General features: G+C 41.3%; 1 protein-coding gene across 2 annotated transcripts in view; it reads left to right on the forward strand.

Annotated features, from left to right (window-relative positions):
- fam149a (family with sequence similarity 149 member A) overlaps positions 1-17,531 on the forward strand; it is an 86,602-nt gene that overhangs the window by 28,738 nt on the left and 40,333 nt on the right. For both annotated transcript variants that reach the window (XM_078397585.1, XM_078397596.1), the window contains exons 2-5: positions 13,255-13,362; positions 14,378-14,513; positions 15,596-15,738; positions 17,324-17,449. In XM_078397585.1, coding sequence (XP_078253711.1) covers positions 13,255-13,362; positions 14,378-14,513; positions 15,596-15,738; positions 17,324-17,449 — 513 coding nt within the window. The remainder of the gene's footprint in view (positions 1-13,254; positions 13,363-14,377; positions 14,514-15,595; positions 15,739-17,323; positions 17,450-17,531) is intronic.

Raw genomic sequence — 17,531 nt, forward strand, 5'->3', positions numbered from 1 at the left:
CATATAGGGTTTGTAGGTTATTTGGCTTTGGTAAAGATTGTAAATTGTCCCTAGTGTGTGTAGGATAGTGCTAGAGTACGGGAATCGCTGGTTTGCACGGACTCGGTGGGCCAAGGGGCCTGTTTCCGCCCTGTATCTCTAAACTAAACTAAATTCTTGCTTACAAAATATTGATGCATCTGGTATTGGTTTATTATTGTCACTTGTACTGAGATGACGTGAAAAAGTTGTGTAGGAAGGAACTGCAGATGCTGGTTTAAATCGAAGATAGACGCAAAAGGCAGCATCTCTGGAGAGAAGGAATGGGTGACATTTTGGGGCGAGACCCTTCTTCAGTTTCGACCTGAAACGTCACCCATTACTTCTGTCCAGAGAGGTTGCCTGTCCTGCTAAGTTACTCCAGCATTTTGTGTCTATCTTCGTGAAAAACTTATTTTTGTGTGCTATCCAGACAGACCGTACCTAACACGAGTGCAATCATACTTCACATGAGTGCACCGAGCAGTGGAAAAGAGAACAAAACAGTGTGCAGAATATAGTGTTACAGCTGCAGAGAAAGAGCAGATAAAAAAAGTGTTAAGTGCTGCAACAAGACAAATGTGCAGATCAGGAAATACGTCCTAAGAATATGAGAGGTCTGTGCAAGAGTCTGATACCAGTGAGGAAGAAGGTGTTCATGAATCAGGTGGTACATACTTTCAAACTTTTGTGTCTTGTGCCTGACAAAAGAGGACAGAAGAGAGAATGACTGGGACGTGAGTGGTCCTTGATAATGTTGGCTTCTCTCCCAAGCAGAGTGAAAGGTCTCAATAGTCTTTGGGCTGAGGCTGCTTTGCGTGATGGACTGGGCTGCATTCACAACTCTCTGCAATTTTTGCTGTTCTTGGACAGACAGTTGCCATACCTAGCTGCGATGCATCCTGATATGATGCATTCTATGGTGCACCTGTAGAAAGTTATATGAGACTTCTTCTTTCGTATGTCAACGACAACAATCAAAAGTGGCAATTGGTGCTTCAGAGTACCGTAGTTGACGCTTTGCTGCAAATTTTGCCAGTTCCGTAGAACTTTCCAGGGTGGACGATGAGGACGTAAAGCAGCTCCCACCCCAGTTGTATGAGTGATTGGGGATATGTCAAATTCTCTTTATCGTCTGAGGGAGTAGAGACGATTATGTACTTTCTTGGTTGTATTGTCGATGTGTTTGGACTAGGTCAAGTTGTTGTTATATTTACACTCAGGTACTTGATCCATTGGTGCATCAGAGAAGAATCTATTGTAGACATAAAATGCTGGAGTAACTCAGCGGGTCAGGCAGCATCTCAGGAGAGAAGGAATGGATGACGTTTCGGGTCGAGTCTGAAGGGTCTCGACCCGAAATGTCACCCATTCCTTCTCTCCTGAGATGCTGCCTGACCCACTGAGTTATTCCAGCATTTTGTGTCTACCTTCGATTTAAACCAGCATCTGCAGTTTTTTTCCTGCACACAGAAGAATCTATTGTTCCCTTCTAGCTGTCAATGAAGTAAGGTCTGTCTTTTAAAAGTAAACTCAAACAGGCCTTCCTTCCTATTTCTAATTGAGGTCTTGGCTGTTTTTCAGTCATTTATGTGCACTCTGTTGTTGGAGCAACAGTACTAAATGTGCATTGCATGCTGATTGACCTCACTCCAATATGCCCTGTGGGCCTATGCATGGAAACGTCCTTTGCACGAAAGGGTTCAGCTTTCCACATTGTGCACTGTGAAGTGCTAATTCCACTTGGTGACTGGTTTTAACCTAAATCTTTAGCTTAAATATAAGAAAAAAATGCCACATGATTGAATCTATATAGATTGGTCCCCAACTTGCATATAAAACTATATGAAAAAGTTGTACTTGGTTTACAATGGTTGCACATTTAAATATAGGAATGAATAAATCAATGTCTCATTGTAAAACCCGCCCTTATAGTCATATAATACAAAAATCTGTTGCCCATCAAGTCCATGCGATTATTTTACCATTGTACACAATCTCATTTGCCCATATTAGGACAGTATCCTTTTACACCTTGCCTATTCAAGTGCTTTGCTAAATGTCTCCTAAACATAGATATTGTATTTGCCTTCACAAATGTGGATAGGTTAACCCTTTGTGTTCATTTCAATGGAGTTATGTTCGGGTTCATTCACAGCACCAGTTTTACACTGAGGTAGCACCTTTACAACTTTTTTTCTTAAGTGCACTTTGAAATCGTTTGGCATTTACTGACCATGGCCTATTAATATTAATCATTAACTCAATGACCTTGTCATTGCTTTGGCGTTCAATAATTCCACGCGCTCTCAGTGGCTTCAGCTCACAACTACAAAACGTGCAATAACAGGCATGAATTAGAGAGATACTATGCGGACTCAGCAAGTAAAATAAGCCTTACATTTTCTTGCTCATGAATAGGTTATTTTGGGCAGTTTTGGAAAAAGTTTGTTACTTTAGTTTAGTTTTTTGTTATCTGTACTGAGAGACATCAAAAAGCTTTTGTTGTGTGCTGACCTGTCAGCGGAAAGACAATACATGATTGCAATCAAGCCATCCATGGTGTACAGGCACATAATAAAGGGAAATAATGTGAATAACATTTAGTGCAAGATAAAGTCCATTAAGGTCCGATCAAAAATAGTCCGTGGGTCTCCAATGAGGAAGATAGTCGCTCAAGACGGCTCTCTAGTTGGTAGTATAAAAAAATAACTGCAGAATCTTGGTACAAATCGATTTATTCACAAAATGCTGGAGTAACTCAGCAGGTCAGGCAACATCTCGGGAGAGAAGGAATGGGTGACGTTTCGGGTCGAGACCCTTCTTCAGACTTTGGGGGGATGGTTCAGTTTGGAAGAATCTACCCATGAATCTGGAATATAAATATCAGCTGGAGGTAAGTTTAAAAAAGATCAGAATTTTTAGTTAGGAGTGAAATAATGGCTTTGTTGTCAACTTCAGAGAGAGCTCTGCATGAAGACCCAACGATCACTCTGGCAATAACATCCACTTTAATGCTTCCTGCTGCTGCCAATAACTGCAAACCAAGGATTCTGGAATTGTGATCAAACAATCTTTAGAGTTCTCGCGATAGTAAATCAGGAAGCAAAAACACCTATCTATAGTTACATTATAAGAGGAACTTAATAATGGTTAGGACACATCTAAAGGTCCACCACCGATTTTCTGGCGCCCTTGGTGCCAGAGCCTTTTTGGATTATCTGTTTTGCCAGACCAACAGAGGTCACGGCCTCCGAGAGGAGTCCAACAGTACCGGAACAGTCCATCTTGGCCACCGGGGAGCCAAGATACCGGCCCCAAAGTCTGACTCGGAGGTTGGCAACGGGAACAGATGTGCCGGGTCTGACCAGGACAGCAGTAGGGGGCAAATTCGACCCACTGATCAGTGTGGAAGTCCCGATGAGGTAGAGATCGGCCGCCTCACCCAGCCTAGGTACCACATTTTCGGGGGGACTTCCGGGGGTGGGGTGGGGGGGGGGGGGGGGGGGTGGCGGGGGGGGGGGGGGGTGGCGGGGGGTGGGGGGGGTGGTTCAAATGCGCACTCAGAATTTTGTCCAAATTAAAGGAGGTACTGACCACCCGTTGCTGACAAATCAGTGGTGGACCTGTACCTGATAGCGTAGAAAGTGAAATAGATAAACCATGTACATTAATAAAAAGGTTAATCTATTTTTGAAATGTGCATGTTTAAGCATTATGTTATATGTATATAAAACCAGTTTTCTCTTGGACCAGATAATCCTTTTTTTTTTCAAAAATGGAGATATTGATGATATTCAAAGGGACTTAGATATGCAGTTAGGAGGGCAAATGATATGTTGGCCTTTATTAAGAAAGGATTTGAATAAACAAGTAATGGTGCAGACACAAGAAGCTGCAAATGCTGGTTTACAAAGAGAGACTGATGGCAAAGAGCTGGAGCAACTTGGTGGGTCAGGCAGCATCTGTGGAGAACATTGACAGTGGTGATTTGGGGTTGGGACCATTCTTTATCTGATTGGAGTTGGGGGTAGGGGGTGAAATCTGGAAGAGAGCTGAGACTGGGACAAAGCCTGGCAAGTGATTCCGGGTTAGAACATGGTCGAAGAACAGGAGAGCAGCAGGGATTACACAGGGGGAGCAGTGAGAGAGGGTCTTGCAGAACTGTGAAAGGGAGGGAGTGCACCTTCAAAATAGGTATATCTTGAAGAGATTTAGCAGTGGAACAGTAAGATGTGTCTTATTGCAATTATACGGGGCCTTGGTGAGACTACACCTGGAGTATTAAGTACAGTTTTGATCTCCTTCCATTAAAAAGGATATACCAGTAGAGCGAATGTACCAGTAGAGTGAAGATTCATTGAATTGAAGGGTGGTGGGTTTGCCACATGAGGAGAGATTGAATAGGGTAAGTCTGTGTTCCTTTGAGCTGAAAAATGAAAGGAGACATACTAAAAAATTAAACAATTCTTGCAGTGCTCAGCAAGCTGGATAGATGAAGCATGCTTCCTCAGGCTGATGCACAGCACAGGAACCACTTTGACCCACAATGATGTGTTGAGAACCAGGGGTCACAATCTTAGAATAAGGTGTAGGCTGTTTAGGACTTGGATGAGAAATGGCTTCACTCAGAAGGTGATGATTTTATGAAATTCTCTATTGTAGAAGTCCATGGAGAGTCAGCTGTTGAATTCATTCAAAATATAAAATTTATGTGTTAATGAAATCAATGGATATGGTATAGCACAAGAAAGTGACATTGAGATTGAAGGTCAGCCATGATCTTGTTGAATGATGTAGCAGCCGATTGAAAGGCCAAATATGCCCATGTTGCTATTATTTATTGTGTTTGTATGATGATGAGTGAAAACCTCAGGTGAGCTTTTGATTTGTAAACTGCCAAAGGGCTCTCACTAGACTTGGGTGTCATAATTCTATACAAACTAAAATCCAAATTGTAGTCATCTCGAATAAAGTCAGAAAATGCTGGAAACCCCCAATGGGTTAAGTAGCATCTTCTGGCCTGTGGAAGCTATAATCCTTTCAAGTAAAGTGATAATGTACTTTGAAGTACTTTGATGTACAAAAGAAAAATGTGATTCTGCCATTCGATCTTGGTTAATGAACAAAAGTAATCATTCTCTGAAAATCAGTGGGGGAATTTCTTTGAATTTCAGGAAATGATAGGATTAAGGATTAAACAATTCATATCATTTCAGGAAGCATGATCTTAAAATTCTATTGGTTAATGTTATGGTAAGTAGAGGGCTGTCATATTAGATCCACAAGATACAGCCCAGCTTTAAAAGGCTTACGCACAGTGAATACCTAATGTAATACTAGCTTCTCACTGTAATCATCAAAGTTTCATTCTAACCAACGTCGAGTATTTCATGAAGCTATCTTTATTAATAAAATTAATTCAACTAAAAATATGATTGTGTTAACGATGCAATTATAGATGCGTTGTGTAATTATTTTAAAAAGACAAAAAGTCAATTTTGCATTTAAGACATATTAAAAGCATTTAAATAAAACCTTGCCCTTTCTCCCCACTCCTCCTCCAAACCCCCCACCCCCCCGGCTCATTATTTTGCTGAAGTCAGAGTATTTGGAGAATTTTTAATATGAGTGACACTTTTTAACATTGTCTCCGAATGACTGTTCACTAAAAATAACAAGCTCAATTTGAAGCTCGAGGAACAATCTCCAACTGGAACAATCAGCAGAACTCTGCAGCCTAATTGTTTCCCCATCAGTGGATGACTGCCTTCAGATAAAATTAGTAGGAAGGAACTACAGATGCTGGTTTAAACCGAAGATCAAAGTCATCTTGTTGTCTGATTGTCTGAACTCGTTTTCACCTATCAAACAGCTAACAATGGCCTGTTTCCTTTATCATCGTCATTTTTTTGCATTTTTCCTTTATCATCGTCACTTTTATGCATTTATTTTTGCATTCATTTGTTCTATATCTATCTACATCGCCGTCTATATATCTCATTTCGCTTTCCCCCGACTCTCAGTCTGAAGAAGGGTCTCGACCCGAAACGTCACCTATTCCTTTTCTACAGAGAAGCTCTCTGACACTTTCAGATAAAATGAGTTTGAAACCAAAATTAAATAATCAAAAGTGGTCAGTTTTGCAGATAGTGACGATAGTTGTGAAAAATTGCAGCAGGGTCTTGATCAATTGTCCAGGTGGGCTGAGGAATGGTTAACAGAATTTAATACAGAGAAATGTGAGATGTTGCATTTTGGGAAGTCTAACATGGGCAGGACCTACACAGTGAATGGTAGGGATCTGGGGAGTTTTGTAGAGCAGAGGGATCAATGGGTGCAGGTGCATGGTTCCTTGAAGGTCGAATTGCAGGTAGATGTGGTCAAAAAGGCTTTTGGTACATTGGCCTTCATCAGTATTGAGTATAGAAGTTGGGAGATAGATACAAAAAGCTGGAGTAACTCAGCGGGACAGGCAGCATCTCTGGAGAGAAGGAATGGGTGATGTTTCGGGACAACTTGCATCTATAATTGCATCGTTAATGCAGTCATATTTTTAGTTGAATTCATTTTATTAATAAAATGAAATACTTGACATTGGTTAGAATGAAATTTTGATGATTACATTGTGAAGCAAGTATTACATCAGGTATTCACTGTGGGTAAAGCTTTTAAAGCTGGGTTGTATCTTGTGGATCTAATATAAGTTGGGAGGTCATGTTGCAGTTGTATAAGACGTTGGTGAGACCGCATTTAGAGTAATGTGTTCATTTTTGAGCACCATGTGATAGGAAAGGTTTTGTCAAGCTGGAAAGGGTACAGAGAAGATTTACAAGGATGTTGCCAGGACTAGATGGTTTGAGCTACAAGGAGAGGTTGAGTAGGCTGTGACTCTATTCCCTGGAGGGCAGGAGGATGCATAAAATCATTAGAGGAATAGATCGGGTGGATGCAGAGTCTCTTGCCCAGAGTAGATGAATCGAGGACCAGAGGACCTAGGTTTAAGGTGAAAGGGAAAAGATTTAATAGGAATCTGAGGGGTAACCTTTTCACTTACAGGGTGGTGGGTGTATGGAACAAGCTGCCAGAGGAGGTAGTTGAGGCTGGGACTATCCCAATGTTTAAGAAGCAGTTAGACAGGTACATGGATTGGACAGCTTTGGAGGGATATGGACCAAATGCAGGGAGGTGGGACTAGTGTAGCTGGGACCTGTTGGCCAGTGTGGGCAAGTTGCGCCAAAAGGCCTGTTTCTGCACTCTGACTCTATGAATCTGGATAGATATTTTGAGTTAGATAAAGCTGAACCACAAAATTTATTTTGGAAATAAACAAGCAGAATAAAGATATCTAGCAAAACAAAACTCCAGGGGGGATTTTTTTTTTAATCCAACCTCCCCACAGTAATTAGATACTATTGTCGCTTACAAAAACAGTCTCATTTTCACCACACGTGGTCATTAAAACTGACAAGCAATTGCTTCTATTGTCACTTGTACAATGATACTCAATTAAACAACACAACATTCAGCCTTAAGTATTTTTAGCTTGCAGTAACAAAAATAAACTTGAAGCTATTATAGTGCCCTCCATAATGTTTGGGACAACCCATCATTTATTTATTTGCCTCTGCACTCCAGAATTTGAGATTTGTAATAAAAAAAATCACAGGTGGTTAAAGAGCACATTGTCAGATTTTATTAAAGGGTATTTTTATACATTTTGGTTTCATCATGTAGAAATTACAGCTGTATTTATACATAGTCCCCCCATATCAGGGCACCATAATGTTTGGGACACATGGTTTCACAGGTGTTTGTAATTGTTCAGGTGTGTTTAAATGCCTCCTTAATGCAGGTATATGAGAGATCTCAGCACCTAGTCTTTCCTCCAGTTTTTTCATCACCTTTGGAAACCTTTATTGATGTTTATCAACATGAGGACCAAAGTTGTGCCAATGAAAGTCAAAGAAGCCATTATAAGACTGAGAAACAAGAATAAAACTGTTCGAAACATCAGTCAAACCTTAGGCTTACCAAAATCAACTGTTTGGAACATCATTAAGAAGAAAGAGAGCACTGGTGAGCTTACTAATCGCTAATGGACTGGCAGGCCAAAGAAGACCTCCACAGCTGATGACATAGGAATTCTCCCTGTAATAAAGAAAAATCCCCAAACACCTGTCCGACAGATCAGAAACACTTCAGGAGTCACGTGTGGATTTGTCAATGACCACGGGCCGCAGAGGACTTCATGAACAGAAATACAGAGGCTACACTGCAAGATGCAAACCACTGGTTAGCCGCAAAAATAGTTGGCCAGGTTACAGTTTGCCAAGAAGTACTTTAAAGAGCAACCACAGTTCTGCAAAATGGTCTTGTGGACAGATGAGACAAAGATTAACTTATATCAGAGTGATGGCAAGAGCAAAGTATGGAGGAGAGAAGGAATTGCCCAAGATCCAAAGCATACCACCTCATCTGTGAAACACGGTGGTGGGGGTGTTATGGCCTGGGCATGTATGGCTGCTGAAGGTACTGTCTCACTTATCTTCATTGATGATACAACAGCTGATGGTAATAGCATAATGAATTCTGAAGTGTTTAGACACATCCTATCTGCTCAAGTTCAAACAAATGCCTCAAAACTCATTGGCCGGCAGTTCATTCTACAGCAAGACAATGATCCCAAACATACTGCCAAAGCAACAAAGGAGTTTTTCAAAGCTAAAAAAATGGTCAATTCTTGAATGGCCAAGTCAATCGCCCGATCTGAATCCAATTGAGCATGACTTTTATATGTTGAAGAAAAAACTGAAGGGGACTAGCCCCCAAAACAAGCAAAAGCTAAAGATGGCTGCAATATAGGCCTGGCAGAGCATCGCCAAAGAAGATACCCAGCAACTGGTGATGTCCACGAATCGCAGACTTCAAGCAGTCAATGCATGCAAAGGATATTCAACAAAATACTAAACATGACTACTTTCATTTACATGACATTGCTGTGTTCCAAACATTATGGTGCCCTGAAATGGGGGGGACTATGTGTAAACACTGCTGTAATTTCTACATGGTGAAACCAAAATGTATAAAAATGGCCTTTATTAAAATCTGACAAGGTGCACTTTAACCACATTTTTTTAATTACAAATCTCAAATTGTGGAGTGCAGAAGCAAATAAATAAATGATGGGTCTTTGTCCCAAACATTATGGAGGGCACTGTTTGTCCATGCTGACCAGTGATCACCCCGTACACTAACACTATCCTACACACTTGGAGCAATTTACAATTTTTACTGAAGCCAATTAACCTACAAACCTGAACGTCTTTGGTGTATGGGAGAAAACCGGACCACGCGGAAAATCCACGCGGTCATAGGGACAACGTGCACCCCCTGTACAGATAGCACCCATATTCAGGATCGATCCCGGGTCTCTGGTGCTGTAAGGCAGCAAATCTACTGGGGCGTCACTGTGCTGCCTTTTTTGTTTTGAAACTCCTCCTGGAGAGAAAAAGCATTGTTATAGCGAGTCGGAAACTCTGCTGGTTCATGCCACTTTAATTCTCAATCCCACTCCCACTCAGACCCATGAGTGCCATGCTGCTCTGTTACAAGGCCAAAATTCAGGCTTGAGTAGCAACAATTCATTTTCTGTCTAAGCATGTTGCAGCCTTCCAGACACGATACTGAATCCTTCAGCTTCAGGTGACTTGTTTTCTCCACCTGTATAAGAAACAGCCATTCATTCTGCAAGAGATCCATTTGTGATATCGGTTTAGTTTTCCTCTCCATTAGTACAGCCTGATGTGCTGGACCTGACCACGAGCACATCACACTGTGTCATTACCCTCTACCTGCCCATTTATGTGGATTACTACTCATTCCCACAGCAACTGCCTCGCACTATCGCAGATATGTGCTGTGATCTATCCTTCCATTCCATCACCTTCTCTGCAACTTGGAGGGAGATGTGCAGTGTGACCTTTTTACAGTGTGGCAAGTGCCTGGAACATTCTGCCGGGGATCATGGTTGAGGCAGATGCTATAGTGGCATTTAAGAGACTTTTGGATAGGCATATGGACGTGGAGGGATACGGATTATGTGCAGGTGATCTTGGCATCCTGTCTGAAACAGACATTGTGGGCCTGTTCCTGTGTTGTTTATGTTTTATTATGAGGGGATGAACTGTGTTCATAAGTATTAAATTATAAGATCATAAGGAGCAGAATTAGGACATTCGGCCGATCAAGTCTACTCTGCCATTCCATCATGGCTGATCCATCTCTCCCTCCTAACCCCATTCATAGAAACATTGGAATAATGTGCAGGAGTAGGCCATTTGGCCCTTCGAGCCAGCACCGCCATTCAATAGGATCATGGCTGATCATCCAAAATCAGTACCCCGTCCCGGCTTTTTCCCCATCTCCCCTGATTCCCTTAGCCCTAAGAACTAAACCTAACTCGTGAAAAAATCCATTGAATTGGCCTCAACTACCTTCTCCTGCCTTCTCCCTTTAACCTCTGACACCCGTACTAGTCAAGAATCTATCTATCTCTGCCTTAAATATATCCACTGACTTGGCCTCCACAGCCTTCTATGGCAAATAATTCCATGGATTCACCACCCTCTGACTAAAGAAATTCCTTCTCATCGTTTTACTTAAAGAACGTCCCTTAATTCTGAGGCTATGACCTCTAGTCCTAGACTCTCCCACTAATGGAAACATTCTCTCCACATCCACTCTATCCAAGACTTTCACTATTCTGTATGTTTCAATGAGGTCCCCCCTCATTTTTCCAAACTCCAGCGAGTACAGGCCCAGTGCCGTCAAATGCTCACTAAACACTTGAAGTTGTGGAGCATGACAATATAAATCTTTGTGCAAGACTTCTATTGTCATATTCCACTGCTCAGTTTAGTTTTGTATATTTTTCTACAAATTATTTAAATGACACATAAAGGACATCTCATTTCCAGAAGTCCAACATATACTGGAGACTGCAGGTAAGAGGCATTGGGGAATAGATTGCTTCTGTTAAAAGAATGAATTATGAGCAAAGGCTGGAGACATTTTCATGCTCTTATTCTCTTTTAGAACTGCTATCTACTAAACCTGCCACTGATCGGATGGCTTTTCTTCAAGGAATGATTGAGTTTCTTGGGTTGGTATTCTGTGGAGTATAGAATTTCAAACACGTAGAACAATTTATTTCAGTGATGTGACTAAAAATCAACTTTTCCCAAGAGTGAAAAGTGTAAGTGATAATTTCCAGATTGTTTCAGTTAACTGCAAATTTGATCAGGCATTTCTCATTATGCAGCAAAAATAAACTGTTGGCTAAATCAGTGGATCAGGCAGCATCTGTGGAGGGAAATGGACACACAACATTTTGGGTCAAGGTGCTTCCTCAGGGTAGAAAGAGCTGGCAAATGTAAGGTATATTATCAGGATAATAAATGGCAGTTTGGGACTGAAGTGAGCAGAAATCCCTTCACTGGGAGAGATTAGATGCTCAATTGTGTATTCAGGACTGTTACTGAGAGATTTTTGGTCCATGAATTGGATAGCATAGAGAACGAGAGGAAAAGTAGACCTGTTCCTTCCACTATCTTTGTGGAAGATAGAGACCTGAGGTGATGTTTGGTCCGCATCTGCTCCTATTTATGTTAAAAGTTTCCATGGTTGGGCAATAGGCCTCCACATGATTGATTCCTAGAAAGGCAGTTTATTGTATGAGAGAAATTGAACAATTTGGAGAATGAAAGGTAGTCCATTGAAACATTAAAAAATAAGGAGGCATGAGGTATATGTGGAGAAGATGTTTCCCTTGGCTGGGATATCTAGAAACTGGGACCATAATCTCAAAATAAGGCATTAACCATCCAGGACATACAAAAATAAAATTCTTTACCCAGAAGACAGTGGCTATTTAGAATTCTTTACCCAGGAAGGCTGCAATCTCCATTGCTGCATATATTTGGAATCACAGAGACATACAGTACGAAAACAGGCCTTTCGCTATGCCAATCAAGATGCTCAAACTGCACTCATCCTATCTGCCTGTGTTTGGCACATTTAAGACAATGATTAATACATTTTTGGATGTAATGAGTGTCTAGGAACAAGGGATTGATTCAGAAAAGCCTTATTGAGGTTAAAGAGCAGGCATTAAAGTCTAAATACCTTCCTCTTGCTTTTTTGTTCCTTATGTTCTTATTACCTGTGAGGTACATTCCCTCACCTTGTGGGCTCAGAAGCATTTCAATGGTCTGGCTGACCAGAGGATAATGAGGTTACAGATCCCTTAAAATGACCTGTACCTGTAAAAATGACTCCCTTAATTTTCAGGAATTAATTTTCATTGACCCCAGTCAGGACATTACTTCTGCTATCAGCTTGGGAAACCATCATAATAATATCTCGGATTGTGACCAGGAGCCCAGAAATGAGAAGTATCAAGTTAAAGTTTTGCTGTACGCACAAGGAATTGGAGTTGCTGGTTTACAAAAAAAGGCACAAAGTGCTGGGATAACTCAGCACGACAGACACCATGCTTGGAGAACATTAGTCTGAAGAAAGGTCTGAAAAACATTACTGTGAAGAAGGGTCCCGACCCGAAACGTCACCTATCCATGTTCTTCAGAGATGCTGCCTGACCCGCTGAGTTATTCCAGCACTTTGTGCCTTTTAAAATTTTGCTGGATTGGTGCATACACAGATTTCATTGCTGCATACCCCTCCCTATTCCCATGGGCTTACTTGAGTGTTTACTTTCTAATATATCTCGATCATGGCCCAGTTTCAGTGGCGTAGCAATGGCACGGTCATGCAGCTGGTAGAGCCAGCACTCACAGTGCCAGAGAATTGGGTTCAATCATGACCGCAATTTCAGTCTGTGTGGAGTTTGCACATTCTCCCAGTGACCACCTGTTTTTTTTTGCAGGTGCTCAGGTTTCCTGCAACATCCCAATAATGTGTGGGCTTGTAGGTTAATTGCCCTCCCTAAAATTGCCGCTAGTCTATAGGGAGTAAATGGGAAAGTACTCCTGTGAACGAGTGAGTGATAATCAGTATGGATTTGGTGGGCCGAAGGGCCTGTTTCCATGCTGTATGTCTAAACAAAACTCTGAACTCGCACAGGGCTCTGCTCAAATATGATTTTGGGACTCATTTTTAAACTATTTTACCAAGGAGTTAATGATATTTAATTATGAATCTCTTCATTACCAACAGGAAGGGATTATCAAAAGGAAACACTGACTATCTTCCTGAGAAAACAAATGATTCTCTTCCAACTAATTTCACAAAACGTGTCCAAGGAGCAATTCATAGTTACAACAGGTAAAATGTTTTCATGCATTATTCAAGCGATAATTAGAGAGAAACTGCACAGTAATGAATGATTAATGTACATAGGATAGGATTAGTTTAGTCCTGAAGTGAAGCCAGATGTGATTATTGAATACTCTGCACGTTTGTCCTAACTAGGCACGTGCTATCATTGTGCCTGTTTTGAAGGTGTAAATAAAAAGGTTGTCAGTACATTTACTTGCAACATACCTTTTCCCACTTTTCAAACTCTGGAACATTACAGTTTGCTCCATTCCTTTAATTGTAATTACATTTTTTGTTGACTTCTAGTTGAGTTATTTTGGGTTCATTCGGAAATTTATTATGAATTTGTCAGTTATAGTGTCATACAGCAAGGAATCAGCCCCTTCTGGCCCAACTTGCATTTGGCCCATATACCTATCCAATCCATGTACCTGTCTAAATGTCTTTTAAATGTTGATATGGTGCTTGCCTAAACTGCGTCTTTTGCCGGCTTGTTGTATATACCCACCACACTCTGTGTGGGAAAAGTACCCCTTAGGTTCGTATTAAATTTTTCTACTCTCATCTTAAATCCATGCCTTCTAATTTGTGATTCCCTCACCCTGTGAAAAAGTCTATGCATTCACTCAATCTATACCCCTCATGATTTTATACACCTCTATAACATTATCTCTCACTCTCCTGCACTCCAAAGAATAAAGTCCTTGCTTGTTCAAACACACTCTATAGCTCAGGCCCTTGGGCCCTAGCTGCATCCTCATAAATCTCTGCACACTTTCCAGCTTAATGACATCTTTCCTGCAGCAGGGTGACCAAAACAGAACTTAAATACTCCAAATGTGCCACTTGTACAACAGTAGCATAATGTTCCAACTTCCATACTCAATTCTCTGACTGATCAAGGCCAGCATACGAAAAGCTACCTTCTCCACTCAGTCTAATTGTGATGCCACTTTCAGGGGACTATGTACTTGTACTCTGAGATCCCCCTGCTCTACAGCGCTTTTACTTTTCTCTTCAGTAGTGAATCCATTGCATCAGAATCGTCTGCTGGCCATAGTCCTCCAACAGACCTTAACAATTCCTGGTTTGGAATTCAAAGCTATACGACAAGCCTGTCCACTGAATGTAGTTCAGTGTACTCCTGGAGAGATGACGTGAGTATTGCCTGGACACGGGGATTGTATTTAGGGATTTAAGATTGCATGAAAAGGATGTTGGGTTATAAACTCAAGAAGGATGCTGGAGCAAGATGATGGGAGATGTAGACGCAACTAAATGATGGGATTATAGTCTCATGGGCCGTGTCATGAAGGAGAATAGTTTTGGGCAGGGTGAAGAGGCTGTGGAAGATGCAGCCCATCTATTGTAGCACCATCGATATTTGATTCCATGGGTTTTAATAGAACCAAATGTGAGGAGGGGGTTACGTACATGGGCTGGCCTATATTAAAGCACCCATGTAACACCGATCAATGATAATAAACCTCTACTACCAAAGGTTCATATTTACCTATTCCCTCCTGATCGTGTTGTACTCTCCATTTTCCAACCCAAAATACTCTTGCCTATCCAATTTTCCTGGCAGCCCAGGGACAAGATTAGTTTTAGTTTACTTTACGGATACAGCGTGGAAACAGGCCCACCGAGTCCGCACCGATCAGTGATCTCCACATATGAACACTATCCTACACACACACTAGGGACAATTTTACACTTATACCAGCCAATTAACCTACAAACCTGTAGGTCTTTGGAGATGTGGGAGGAAACCGAAGATCTTGGAGAAAACCCTTGCGGTCACGGGGAGAACGTACAAACTCCATGCAGACAGCACCCGTCGGACACTGCAACTGCTGTAAGGCTGCAACTCTACCACTGCGCCTCCATGCCGCCCAGAGACGGTATCCTGGGACCACTTGAAGTCTGTACCACAGCTTCAGCACTGACAATCTATGCCATTATTTAGAGGGCTTTAATCAGACTTGGATATATTCAGCTTGCAGTTATTTTATGTTGTGAAAGGTCAGGTGCATATTTTGGTTTCTCATATCTGATGTTGCCGTCTTATTGTGTCCTGCAGCTGAACTCTTTAAGTTTTAGCTGAACTGGCTCAGGTTGGATCACTTCAGATAACGTAGATTCCCAGCTGTTCTCATTCTCATCTGGTCAGAAATAGTTTGTGGGTTTTTTTGGACAGCATTGCTGACAATTAATTTTATTTGCGTTTGGATTTTAGGAATTTGACAAAGCAAACACGCAGACAGTACATCAACTTTTCTGGGAAATCGATGAGATGTTGTTTGAGGGAAAGATGAGCAGTCGTACTGAAAGCATTCAAACCGAGTGTCGAGAATGGACAGAACGTTCACCCCAGCTTAGGTGAGTGCGCAGACTAACAGAATGACATGTTGTTTTCAGCTAGCAGCGAAAGACTATGCCCGCTGATCAAGTGCCAAGGGACAAGGCTGATACATTTGCACCCACGTTCATCCAAGTGTTAAATTGATGATGCAAGGGCCCTGAATTTTGGGAGGGCCAATTTCAATATCACAAGAAAGTACCTCGTAAAAGTAACCTGGAAGCAGGTCATTGCAGCTAAATTATGCCCAACAAGTGGAATACATTCTGAAGTGAAACAACGACAGTTCAGAGACATTGAGGTCCAAGAAGAGTGAATGAAAGTCCAGGGAAACTTGGATTTCAAGGAATATTGAGGGCTCAATAAAGAAAAAAGAGGAGGCAGATATAGAGCATGGGATCATGGGACCTTTGGGAGTGTGTGGATTGTAGGAGGTGGCGGAGGAATTTTTAAAGGCCCAAAATTGGAGGACAAAGAGGGGGGCACAAAATACTGGCAATCTAGATTAAAGAAAATCCTTAGAAATATTAACGACAAGAAGGTAATCTAGGAAAGATTAGAGCTGATTAGGGATAAAAATATCTATCTGTGCAGGGAAACAGAAGACACAAGTGTGGTGTTAAATGAATCCATGATCTGTATTAAATCAGGAGAAGAACTTTGCAGATGGATAACTCAGGGAGATGGGTGGTGAAATTCAAGAACATGCTATCATTTAAAAAGCAGGTATTAGGTATTTCAGCAAGTGGAAAGTGGATTAATGTCCAGGACCTGATGAGAGGATTTAGCTGGGATGTGACATCGATTAAACGATAAATTACTGGCAAGCACGGCAACTATAGGCAGCAATTGTGCTACCTATGTTGAGTGAGAACAGGAATAAAAAAGGTATTTACGGACCTGTGAGTCATTGGGAAGGAACTATTTTAAGATATTCTGGGGGACAGGATTAATTTTCATTTGGAAGGCCAGGGATTAATCAAAGGTATTCAGCATACTTTTGTTTGGGAGAGATTTTGTCTGACCAGTTTGATTGAATTTTTCGAAACATCCATTGTTGTTGATCGATCATTTTGCTCCCTAGATCTTATGTTGCTTCCTCTCTCTTTCTTTGCTTTAAGAAGTTTAAAATCTTTTAGTCCAATTATCTACCTCTGAGCCCAGAGTAAATGCTCCAGAGTAGTGTCTTAGGATGTCCCTCGACAACAAAGGCACCATATTAACATATCCCTGTTTGAGTAATTGCATATTTGATCTTATGCAATTTTTAACGTAGAGGAAGAAGGGGGAGAAAAAAAAATTGTAATGGAAGAAAATGGCCTACAAGTGAAGCACGAGTGAAAAATATTATAACTAACTCTGCCATAGAGGGCAGTGGAGGCCAAATCACTGGATGAATTTAAGAGAGAGTTAGATAGAGCTCTGGGGGCTAGTGGAATCAAGGGATATGGGGAGAAGTTGGGCACAGGTTATTGATTGTGGATGATCAGCCATGATCACAATGAATGGCGATGCTGGCTCAAAGGGCCGAATGGCCTTCTGCACCTATTTTCTATGTTTCTATGTATGATTTGGATCTGCTATCTCTTCTTGTGCCATATACAGGATATTGGGAACCCAACTCTTGCTGCCAAAAGATGAAGGTTTTCAGTATTTCCAGAGCAGAGGAAACAGCTCCATGGTAACGAGGACGTTACCTAGTTCCTGTGAAAGCACCAGCGATGCGAAAGAGTAAGCTCCCAGATCATTATGTTCACAGATGGACTAATTAATGAATGAATTAATTTACCAGTCACTGATCTTTTGTGCAATT

This window comes from Rhinoraja longicauda, chromosome 1, assembly GCF_053455715.1.
Source record: "Rhinoraja longicauda isolate Sanriku21f chromosome 1, sRhiLon1.1, whole genome shotgun sequence".
Classification (NCBI taxonomy): domain Eukaryota; kingdom Metazoa; phylum Chordata; class Chondrichthyes; order Rajiformes; family Arhynchobatidae; genus Rhinoraja; species Rhinoraja longicauda.